The following is a 12,285-nucleotide window of genomic DNA, read 5'->3' on the forward strand; positions in this document are numbered from 1 at the left end:
AGATAAAACTGGGCAGACTTGGCCTTGTGAAATGTGACAACCCAGGCAGTTCCCACCTCTGTCCAGCCTGCCTGAGAAGGTGTGTTTCCTCCTCAGCAAAGCTCCTTCCTTGTGGAGGAAAAACCAGCCTTTGGCATCTCCAGATTTTCATGTTACCTGCTGAGAGAGCCTCTCAATATTTCCAGTCAGAGAGCCTAAGTTTCATCACCTTCGAGACTGGTGAAATCTACCTCCCCTCTCATGACCAAGCAATAGCTAAGTCTGCTAAAGGTTTGAGTGGCTTTAAACGGGGCCATTGGCATGTACAATGATCTTTGTTAGGATTTCGTGCTCTGGAAAGGATCAAACAACTTTTTAAAGGATTGATGACGGATACATTGGCTAACTCTCATACCTACGGAGTCTGAAAGTATTTGGCGGCTGAGTCACACTTGACCAGGTCATGAATAAGAGCCCTGAACAGTGTCTGAAGATGCTGAAGAATAACAAGGGATTCTGGTTCTAAAGAACTTTTGAGAATCAGCTCTTCTTACACCAGCCCATCACAGAGGGAACAAACATCTGAGAAAGAGATGGAGGATGAAAGGACCGGTCAGAGCAACCTGCAAAATGAAATTGCATACCCGAGGCTGGCACTAGTTAAAGTCTAGAGTGCTGGATCCTGCCTTTTGCTCAGCTGGCTACTGGGAACAGCATACTAAGGAGACTTAGCATGGCCTGGGCCACAGGGCAGTTGGTATGCAGGACTTCAAAGCTCACCATCTCCAAGCCATGGCCAGGGGCTTGCCACCTGCTGACTGTGGAGCTGGTGTGAGCCTGCAAGCTAGTTTAAAAGTTCCCTTGAAGCCTCTGCTGTTCTATCTCAGACTATGAGCCCTGGATCCACCTGTGGCTATGGCATAAGAAAAGCAACAGGACCCTGAGGGGAGGGGAACAGCACAGAAGGGTCATATATGTGTCGTCTGTAAACCTGAGGTCACAGTGAAAAGCAAAAGCCAGGGTGCTGGCTGCAATCCTTCAGTGAGTCCTCTAAAATGTGTAAATAGAGATCTCTAACACCATCCCTGCTAAAGGGACATTCTTAAAGGAAACGGAAGTAAGAGCAGATGACCTGGGATGGCCAAACACACAAACACACACACACACACACACACACACACACACACACACACACACACAACAAAGGAAGTCCAACAGCATATTGTTACAGAAGACATTTTAATCCATGCAGGCACATTTACATCACATACACTATGGCTTAACAGAAGCACATTTTTTTTTTAATTTGAGGGCTTCTAAATCAGCCACCAGTTCCAAACAGCACAGAAAATTGAAATGGGGAGTCTCGGGTCTCAGTGTTTAATATTGGGCAGATACATTGAAGCCACAGTGAATAGCAACCACACGTAGACAGAAGCAGGAGACACATTTTGTGTGGACAGGAACACAGAGGGAGGAGCTGAGCAAGGTGCTTACCATGCCTGTTCACCGAGCACCGGAAGCTCAGGAGCTCAGCATCCCTATCAACCTCGAACAGCAACACGGGTCCCAACAGCCACAGCAGTACGCTTTCTTCCTAGTCACTTACTCACACATCTACCAGGAAAGCCGTAACGATAGGAAATACAGTCATCTCTGGATTTCCACTAATTAGATTACTGTGATTAATTTAGCAATGCTCTGCGCTGCTGGAGATTCATTGCCATCCTAAAGAAGACCTCAGCCACGCCAGGGCTGCTGTAGGGCTACTGGCCCATCGCATAGCGGCACATTTCCTTCAGGGAATGGAGATCTTGGCCAGGGTTGCCCCCTAGGCCGCCCTGCCCCTCCACTCTGGGTCACTGGGAATGCCCCGGTGAGGGCAGTTCAGCTGCAGTGAGGGGAGCGGTGGTACAGCCAGGACGCTCTGGCTTTCAAACCCTCGCTCAGGCCTTTCAGGTGCTGTGTACAGTGCAGGAGGAAGGATGCTGCTGGGAGAGGTTTGCCAGGAGCAGAAGGAAGGATAAAGTAGTCACACTGTTTTCCGAACTTCTCAGCCCTAATTCTTATCAGAAATAATTGATGGATGTTTCATCTGGTGGGTGCTAACTTTTAGCCCAAACTGGAGAATAAAACCAAGAATATATATATTAAAGTGTACAGCAGTAGGCAGTGCTCAGAACCAGTTATTATCCACAGCCAGATGCAATGATTTTATTTCTCATCATACTGGGGATCTACCCCAGGCCTTCATGCATGCTAAGCACATGTTATACTAAGCCTCAGCCCCAGCCCAGTGTTTTTTCCTTAGCTGTGTGGCACTCATCCGACTGACACTAGAAATTTGCCCGACCCCCACCCTGCACTAGAACCAGCACATCCTTGTTCTGAAAACCAGCAGTGTTCAGAAAGGTGCCCAATAGGAACAAAAAAAACCCTAGGGATTTGAACTTCAGAGATTGCATGGGTTCCTATCCTCACCTTAGTATTTAAAGACACAAAACAGCCCACACCATCTCCAGAGACCTGCTGGCCCCACTGTCTTTTGGAAAGCATTTCTGAAAGCTGCTGTTTGAGAGGATGCAGACAAGGTCCAGGAAAAGGAGGAGCCAGGGGAGGAAAGGAGAATCTTCAACACATCAGGACTTCAATACAGACAAACAAAAGGTGGAAGGTGGAGCACGCATGTGGTCCCTGACATTTGTAGGGATACCAGCCTGGAGTAGCATCCAGTCACCTCTGTGCTGCTGTGTTTGACCCACTCACCCCTCTGCAAGTCAGGGTGAGTGCTCTGAATTAAACAGAGATTGAACATAACCATAATACCACAAAAAGCAAGTGAGAACTTCAGAGACAGGAGTTGAATAAAAGAGATGGTTTTTCATTCTTTAAAAAAAATATGGTTGCTCTTAGTAGAGAGGCACTATGTCCAAGCCATGCCAGAAATTCTGGAGAGCCATAAACAGTCATCTTAACTTTAGCTACACAAACTTACTTGTCATGATGTGTACAATAAATTTCTACCTGTCTGCCTTCCCCATATGACATCAATCATGTCCCTTGGGCCAGCTTGTTGTCACCATAGTTACACCTGTACCCTCCATAATGAATACCATTAGATGGCCTCAGTTTCCAGGAGTTGAAAACAATGCTTTGTAAAGCCCACCTAGTTCTTGATTCTACCCAGTGTCACCAGTGGGGAACCCAAAGGGCTTCTTCAAAGGTCTCGTGTGCCTCGGCCCAGTAGAGTTACATCACGTGCACATATAGGTGACTTACACTTTGCACATGAGTGAAATATAAAGGCAAGAATGAGTGAGGCATCAAGAACATTTTAAGTAGCTAGGCAATCCTGCCCGCCATCTCACAGTGAGGATCATGTGGGGGCATTGCTCTCAGATCTGTAAGCAACCAGTTGAGTTAAATGTAACTCCACAGCTTCTTAAATGTAAAGTGTGCCTTTGACCAATATGAAAAATAAAGGACCAAACCAAACAAAAAAGTGGCATGTTTCACGACAAGGCAAATCCCCACCTTATGATATGGGGAGTTAAGAGTTTCTCAAGGGGAAGTTTACCAGCTTCCAAATTTAACCTACAAGATAGCTGTGTATGACTTCCCTGAGTGGTTCAGAATAACTCTGCCTTCAATATGGCAGCAGTCTCAGATCCTCTCTAGATCTGCAGGACTCTGCTAATCTTGAGGAAAATTAGCCGTCAAGGGGCAGATCTACTAGAGAATGGCGAATAGAATCCGATATTTTACAACTGCCATGCTGAAAAATAAGCGTGCCCCAACTTGAAGCACTTGCTAAACCTCTGCCTATGACTCCTTCCATCCGAACCAAGTTCCACGGACAGAGGCCATATCACTGAAGAGAAGTGGAGAGGCCGTGCGCACAGTAGGCACTTGCTAACAGATACCGTGCCAACACAGGTCTCCACTGCAAGGTCCCATGAGTCTCTGCTACTCCTACTCTGACCTATGTATCTATTTCTGATGGGATCTTTATTCCTACCCAATCAAGCTTTGGAATTCTGGCCCCTGTATGATACTCTCTAGCCCCGAAGAGGCTCACTGTATATAACATCCATTTTTCACAGTGTCATAAAAAAGGATGGGGAAAAAAAAGTCTTACATTCAAATATTCACTTAAAAATAAAAATAAAGGCCATTTAGAACAGTAACTGTAGCACTTTTTAACAGAGCAAAGGCTAGCTCGTCTGAAATAATTATCTACCCTTTGAGCAGTGAACTAAAAGAGAGGAAGTGGTTACATGATTTGCTTAAGGTCACAGAGTTAATTGCTGCTGACGTCAGATCTGAGGAGCTCTGAAGCAGGCGTCTCTTCACTGTAGAGTGCTGCCACCTTTGAAGGATATTCATTCACAGTCTCTAAGTCATGAGGTGTGGTGTGGCAAGGACCGGTGTCAGGGCTTTTGCAAGTGACAATCAGACGTTTCTAGCCGGGTGCCGAGAACTGAGCCTCGAAGATGCCAAAGCATCTTACAGGTTGTTACTCTGGCCATCCTCTTCTTCTTCATTGTTTTTGGTTTGTTCCAAAGCTAGATTTGCTTGTCTTTGATTAAAGTCTCTTTTTACTCTTAAAGGAGAGAGAGAGAGAGAGAGAGAGAGAGAGAGAGAGAGAGAGAGATATTAAAAAAAATTGAACTTAAAAAAAACGTTTGAAAGGATACTATATAACTCAATACATTTTATATTCTTTTAAAGCTTAATTAAAATTATATCTTCTCTCCTTCCCTTCCCTTCCCCCCCTCCGCCCCTCTCATGTCTGACACAGCCCCCTCCCAATTCACTGCCCCCTCCACTTTAACCATTTTTGTTACAAATACAAGCGAAGAGATATATAAATACAACCTGTTGAGTCCCTTCAGTGTTGCCTCAATTTATAAAAAGGTAGGAGCCCAGGAATCTTTTTAAAGTCAATTGTGTTGGTCTGGCAAGATGGCTCAGTGGGAAGAGGCACTTACCAACAAGCCTACATTCTGCATTTAATCCCCGGGACCCACAGATGGGAGAAGAGAACTGACTCCCACATCTTTTCCAATGCCAATCCCCTGCCCCCCCAAAACATTAAAAAATATTTTTACAACAGTCATTGCATTTACATTCTAGTTCCCATAAACAACAAATATGAACTGGGGTAATTTACTGACTAAGAACCATAGACGAGGCTTGTGGAGGGCAAGAGTGAGGTGTATTCTGAAGCGAGGCGTAGCATCATCATCTTGTGACAGAGGCGGCTCCTTCACACAGGCAAGCTTCCCTCTAGGTGCTTCCTTCAGACAGCCAGGCTTCCCTCCAGCCTCTGCCACACCATTGCTTCTAGCCCTCTTGCTGTCTTTGCCTTGAGGCTGTAAAGGCTATGGTGGAGAGAGCACTGGTGCTCACCCAAATAGGCCTGGGGCACCGCTACGGCATGTACACAGAGCTGTTGGCTCTCTCATGGCATTACAAGGCGAACTCCAATGAGCTCATGGTTACCTGGATCCTGCAGGTATATGACTAGGGAGGACCTGCCTTGTCCCTTGATTCCTGGGAGCTGGGGCTGCAGGGTGATCTTATCCACGATACCGCTACAAGGCCCTGCGAGGTGAGGGAGTTGGCTTCCAGACGCTGCTGAGCTGGCTGCATTTTTTGTTTGTTTGTTTTGTTTTTGGATTTTTAAGACAGGGTCTCTCTGTGTAGCCTTGGCTGTCCTGGACTTGCTTTGTAGACCAGGCTGGCCTCGAACTCACAGTGATCTGCCTGCCTCTGCCTCCCGAGTGCTGGAATTAAAGGCATGCACCACCACGCTCAGCCTCACTGCATTGCATTTTGAAGCTGCTGAGGCTCATTTCCGACCTTGGAGCACGGTGGAAGCAGGCATTCAGCTAGTGCGTGAATTGGGCAGGATTGAATGGACCTACTTTGACCCAGAGGAGGACTGTGGACCTGGCCCCAGAGGATGTGGCCATTTTTTATAACAAGAAAATAGTTAAATATATGAAATAGCTGAAAATAAAATCTGCATAAATGACAATCATTTTAAGCCGATGATCTCCAGTCCAGAGTTACTTACTTTTCTCTGTTGAATATTATAAATTCCTTCTGAACAGCATCAAGATGCTCTTGAAGAAGACATGCCTTCAGGGTGACCATAAGACAGAAAAACAGGCATACTTAAATGACATGTCAGGATCCCAAATAGCCAATAACCTACAGAGTATTCAGTTAGCAACCTAGATCAAAAAAGTCCTGTTCCCAGACGAGGGCAGAATCTGGGAGGATGACAAAAGAGGAACTACTACCCCGACACACACACACACACACACACACACACACACACACCCTGGTATGAAAAAAAATCTATATCTATCTATCAGTAGATAAATAGATAGATAGATAGATAGATAGATAGATAGATAGATAGATAATCTATCTTTTAGCTTTCATCCAAAAGCACAAGTTAATTCCCTTCACCACTAAGCAGTAGCTGTTAACCCTCCGGGCCCCTGACCGGGAGCTTTGCAAATGCACCTTCAGCAACCTGCGGGATACCTTGCAGAAGACGCTATAAGAAATTAAGATGATGTCCTTCAAATTCTGGGGACCTGAGTTCTGACTGCCTTTCGCTGCTTGTATCATCACAGAGGCACAGACAAGGAGCCAGGTCGCCACCATAGCTGGTGCCCCTCACATCAGGGGGCTTCCCACAGCAGCTCTGGACTGAACTGCACTTCTCCAAGCCTGCTGCGGAATCCACCTACCTGAGAGGAGTCACATTTCCTCATCTCTTTCTCCTTTTTTGCCAGGCGCTTCTTTTTCTTGTGAAGAGGTTTGGACTCCAAAATCATTTCCTCAAGCTCAAAAGTGGGGTCACAATTCAGCCTGCCTTTCTGTAAAGAGGGAAGTGTGGCTCAGTCCTCAGACCCTGCATCCTTCCTGAGACATACCAACCTAACGCAGAGAGTAACGCTTAGTCCTGACGGAGCAATCCAGGAACAACCCCCTGGCCTCCCACTGAGGTTTTATAGCATTTATTGCCAGCGTTATCTTTTACATTCTTTGGTTGTATAGTTTAGGTTTTACAAACTTCTAACTATCCCTCAGTGAGTAGTCAAGGAGACCATATTAAAATAATATTTCTGTGGGTTAACTTCTGGTTTCTCAGTTTGTTCCAATGTTCACATAAATCAGGATCATGATCATTGCTCATTCAGACTCTAAGGACACCAACACCAGGGTTTCTGAACACGGGGCCAAGAATTTGCCGCTTGATAAATTCTCTAAATGAGTTTGACTCATAGAAACACCCAAGGTCTATAAGCTGGAGCTTCTCATAGAGAGTCAGGAGTTTGCTAACAGAAGGAAGGTGTTCTCTGCAGCAGGTGGTACCCAGGGCCCCTCAGAGTCGTGCATCAGCCACGCCTCCAATTACAAACCTCACCTCACTTTCCCGTTGCTCACCTAGGCAGACACTTGCATTCTTGCATGCCACCACACTTTTCGCTCCTTCCTTCCACCGAACTCTTGCCTGACACACTAACTGGGCACCTATCCAACTGTTCATGGAGACTTCTGTGGGCCTGTGTCCCTAGAACAAGTGCCTTGCTTGGACTTGAACAGAAACTCAGAGTTCTTTCTACAGGCCTCTGCAGGAGCACGTCACTATTGCCAATGCTCCTATATTCGGTGATATAATTCAAATTCCAAGCAGAGAGAAGGAGAGAGGACCCTCACCAGGGCTCCAGCCTAAGCTTTATCCAGCAGTGTGCCATAGACTCAATATCCCTCGTTTAGGCACTCAACCAACGGGAATTATTCCTCTGTGATTATTAAAACTCTAGATCAGTGCAATAAAACTAACAAAAGAGGAGAAATGATCTCTGGAGTGAGGTTTCTACTAACCAACCTACAGATCTCAATGGACATCAAAGATTACCTCTTTGCAAGAAGGAAAAAAAATGTTCTTTTCAACAAGCATATTTCTAGAAATGACTACTTGGGAGACTAGAACATCCTATATAATAAAACATGGCTAAAGCCTATGAGGCCCCGATGTGGACAACCCAGCTTAGCTCTTTGCCAGTTCTGTGACTTTCAGTGGTTAACTCACCCCATGTATGCCACCACCTCCTCCTCTGTAAAGCTAGTATCATGGCATTTTTATATTACTGGTGTGATCATCAAATCGCTCTGGGTGGACTTGTACCCAGTGTAATGTGGACAGAGTGTGGGGACTATTAGGGCTTGTTAAGCTTGACTCACAGTTGGAATGAAGCCTGGAACAAGCCTCTTCTGCAGGACAGCATCCCAGTTCATGTCACTCAGGTAAGGGAAATTCTGAATGTCAGTCAAGTGAGAAAACCGTTGGTCTGGATTAGGTTCAAGTAGCTGCCGATAAAATACAAGCACTGTTACTACAAGGAAGGCCAGACAGATGGCCCCCCAAAATCCCCACCAAGTATTCTAAACTGAGTGTCCAATGGGAGTCCCTTGCAGCAGAAATCAAGCAAGTGGATTGAGGAGCCAGGGATGTCGTCTCCTACCCACCTGCAAATCACATGGAGACTACGTGGTTTGAAACACCACCAGAAGCAGTGTTTGTATGATGAGTACAAATGGCTTGCCCCAGAAATTAAACAGAACTTCCCTTCGTGGCTCCCCTACTGGGCAAGTTTGTTTTCTAAACCTCAGCTTACCAAGCTCAAATGGTGAAAAACAGTATGAAGTGAGAGCATTGCCTTATGGCACTAAAGCCTGAAGCGGCATTTTACAAAGGACACAAAATGGCCAGTAAGTCTTCTTTATATTTTTCTTCAATTTCTGACCCATTCAAGCCAATATGTGGTCTTGCTATACTTGGCTCACTTGCAAACCATGTATAACCCTTAACTTCAGTTCAACTGCAGCCAAACAAGCTGATTCCCCATCCAAAGGCGGCACATCCATTGACCACGTGACAGTGTAAAATTGACAGAGCGGTGTCCAAATGCCATGTGTTTCCAGAGGTTTCGATACTTACAGAGAAGTTATACAAAACCAATGTATGGACCACAGTCAGTCAGCTAAGCACACTGTGTCACTGATCTCAGGGAAGGTGCTGGAAGAACTAAGTCAGGAAGCAGTGACCCAGGAGGAGAGAGTAGCATGTGCAAAGCCTAGCGGTGATGTGGTGGTGAGGAATGGAAGGAGAAGGCAGAAGGCGAAACAGAGCCAAACCAGCCACAGGACGACCAAAATTCACAAGGACTCAGGGCTGTTTATGACCATAATAATGCACAACTCAGTTTGATCTAAGACTGAAAAAAAAAAAGGGGGGGGGAGCGAGCAGAGGAGAGTGGCGCGGCTAAAGCATGCAACAAACCAGAAAAACAAAAACAAACAAACAAACAAACAAACAAACAGAAAACCTGATGGTAGCTGGGTTAGGGAAGTAGCCAAGGAGATGAAGGACAGGGAGAGTAGCAATGGTTATTGAAAGTGTAAATGTAGGATCCGGTGATGGACTAGGTATGGAACTGATGCCAGAGCCCTGGACTCTGACTTGCACAGACAGGTGAAGGGACCAGTCATTGGGAGAGACAGCACTGAAGGACGCCCAAGAACTATAGAGAGATTAAGGATTACGTTTTGGGCACAACGAAGTTCCGAAGGTCTTGAGACACCCAAAGGCATTTGTGGGTTGAATGAAGAAAGCCGTATATTTGAAAACCATTAGTCGAGACAACCATTCAACAAATGTGTGTTATCCTGACTGTGTCTTGACTTCTAACTATGACCCAGGATGTACACTTCCTTTGTTGACTTCCTCCTAGCATGTTTTCTCCTGTCTCACCTTTTTAAGAAGGGATACCATCTCCTGTGACCAGGCAGAAGGGTAAGTTACAATTGCCGTCTCAAACATGTTCACAATTTCCTTGCTGGAAGTACTGGATCGGATGTGATATGGTCTCTTCAGGGAGATAAAAGAGAAAGGGCCTTCAGTTTTACATGTCAAAGGGGTGAGATATGGAAGTATTCATACTTTGAAACAATAAAACCTCAACCAGAACCCCTTCAAGCTGATTGACAGGCAGCCATATGGGTTAGTATAGATTTTGAAAGAAATGTCACAGACCTATAGTTTTTCATCAAAATATCCTAAGTTTTAAAAACTTGGGATTTTACAGATTCAAACAAAATATTTCAGTGGACCGAGCCAGTTTCTGACACACTGATTTCAAACTGTTTTGTATGTAACTTTTAGGTATATTTATATAAAAAGTGAATAATGAATTTTAAAAAAACTTAAATCACTGTATAAAGTTGATTACAAATTATAGATTTACAAAATTCACAAATTAAAAAATTACAGATCAATAATTTTTCCATAGTCTCCTTCTAGCTTATCTGAAATACAATGAAAGCCAGGTGTTGTGGTGTATGCTTGTAATCCCAGTGCTTGGGAAATGGACGCAGGGAGATCAGGCCTTTAAGACTGGCCTCAGCTGCATATCAAGTTCAAAGCCATCCTGGACTATCCAAGGAAAACATTTTTAAACAAAGAAAAAGATGTAAAAAAAAAACCATAAAAAATTAAAAAAATAAAATAAACATAATGAGAAAGTTAGGGATAGAAAACTGCTCAGAAAATATCAACTCCAGAGTCTAATACTCTGAGTCCATGAAGTGTATAGTAGAGAATTTTATGCTGGGATTAAAAACTTAAACAAAAACTTTTCTAGAACAATCAGGCTCATCTATGGCTTTAGCTTGAATAAAAGAAATTAAATCCCCAAATGGAATACATATGAAAATCTCATTTGGAAACCTGTTGTACTACCAAAATTTAAAAAAAATAAAAATAAATTTTTTTTTTAAAATAAAAGACACCCTGGGCGAGGTGGCGCACACTTTTGATTCCAGCAGAGGAAGGCAGAGGAAGGCAGAGGAAGGTGGATCTCTGTGAGTTTGAGGCCAGCCTGGTCTACAAAGAGAGTCCAGGACAGCCAGGGCTCTGGGTAACAGAGAAACTGTCTTGAAAACAAAAGCAAAAAACAACAGAAGACAAGCTAGTGATGATTTTATATCTGTCCACTAGAGGGCAGCCGGTAATGGGTATTAATTTCTCTATTGGGTTTCCCTGTCTTCTAGGAAAACTGTAAGCAACTCAAAGCCAGAGTGAGGGCAAGAGGGTAAGAACTCAGTCCTGGTGCAATTTGATGAGCTGTGGTGGGTGGCCAGGGAGCTCCCCTTTTCCGAGGAATAGAGGAGGGGTTGAGGAAGAGGAGAGGAGACTTGGGAGGAAAGGAGGGAAGGGTCTAGGACTGGGATGTAAACACACACACACACACACACACACACACACACACACACACACACACTACCAGCCGTAGTGGATATACTATATGCATAGGGGCAGAACTTCCACATTAGATTAATCACAAGTAATCACAAGACAGTTAATGTGTGTGTACACATTTATCACATGACTGACCTTTTCCAGATGTTTAGCTAATCGCTGATGGATGAGCTAAATTGGAGGAAGGGGAAGTGTTTGTTTTTCCCAGTAGTCAATTAAAAGGTTTTCTAATGTAATCATGTGTTAGAGCTCTGAGGTCAGAAGGCTTTGGATGCTCAACCAGGTCATTCATTTTCTGACTTCCAGTCCCTTCAAGTGCAAGATGAAGCCATTTCCTTAGCAAAATGAGGCCCCTGCAAAAGGCTGCTGGAGTAGGCATAGTACAGGAAAGTGCTTCTGTGGCGTGACTTGTGGCTAGCAGACAGCGTGATCGGATATATCAAAGAGCCCGAGAGTGTGCTGTCAAGCAGGAGGGAGAACATACAAAGAACGAGTGTGTAGAATGGTAAACTGTTGTATGGGAGTAAATAGTGTGTTGTGACTGTGTTTCAAGAGTAGAGAATGAAAAACGGTCAGTGGGAAGACGGCACGAGCCTCCATCCCGTCTCAGAACTCAGGAACCAGAGGCAGGAGGATGGAGAGCTTGAGATTAGCCTGAGCTACACAGTGGCTCTGTCTCCCAAACAAAACTCAAAGAGTTGCGGCTATATACTACAGAGGTAGCTACCTGGAGTACCACTTCAGATCAATACAAAACTATGAGGCAGAACGCACTTTTGCTTTCAATGGCTGAGAGGCGGAGATGACACACAGGTTAGTGTTTAAGGTCAGACCCACCCAAAGGGCAGCTAAGCTCAGAAAGATTTGCAAGCACATTTCCACCAGCACATCATTTTCTTTTTTTTCTGTAGAAAAGAGTTTGCAAATTAGCAGGAAGTTATTGTTCTTTCTGCACACCT

The 12,285-nt window shown here is 44.7% G+C and overlaps 1 protein-coding gene across 3 annotated transcripts in view; it reads right to left on the reverse strand.

The window, feature by feature from the left end:
* Nucleotides 1-1,183: 1,183 nt before the first annotated feature.
* The window catches only part of STK32A (serine/threonine kinase 32A), a 113,468-nt gene continuing 102,366 nt past the window's right edge, over nucleotides 1,184-12,285 (reverse strand). For all 3 annotated transcript variants that reach the window (XM_084778058.1, XM_084778057.1, XM_084778059.1), the window contains 5 exons: nucleotides 9,821-9,937; nucleotides 8,251-8,376; nucleotides 6,750-6,878; nucleotides 6,062-6,126; nucleotides 1,184-4,582 (listed from right to left, as the gene is read on the reverse strand). In XM_084778058.1, coding sequence (XP_084634184.1) covers nucleotides 4,486-4,582; nucleotides 6,062-6,126; nucleotides 6,750-6,878; nucleotides 8,251-8,376; nucleotides 9,821-9,937 — 534 coding nt within the window. In that variant the 3' untranslated portion in view covers nucleotides 1,184-4,485. The remainder of the gene's footprint in view (nucleotides 4,583-6,061; nucleotides 6,127-6,749; nucleotides 6,879-8,250; nucleotides 8,377-9,820; nucleotides 9,938-12,285) is intronic.

The sequence above is a fragment of the Acomys minous genome, assembly GCF_964271855.1.
Source record: "Acomys minous genome assembly, chromosome: 4".
Lineage (NCBI taxonomy): Eukaryota > Metazoa > Chordata > Mammalia > Rodentia > Muridae > Acomys > Acomys minous.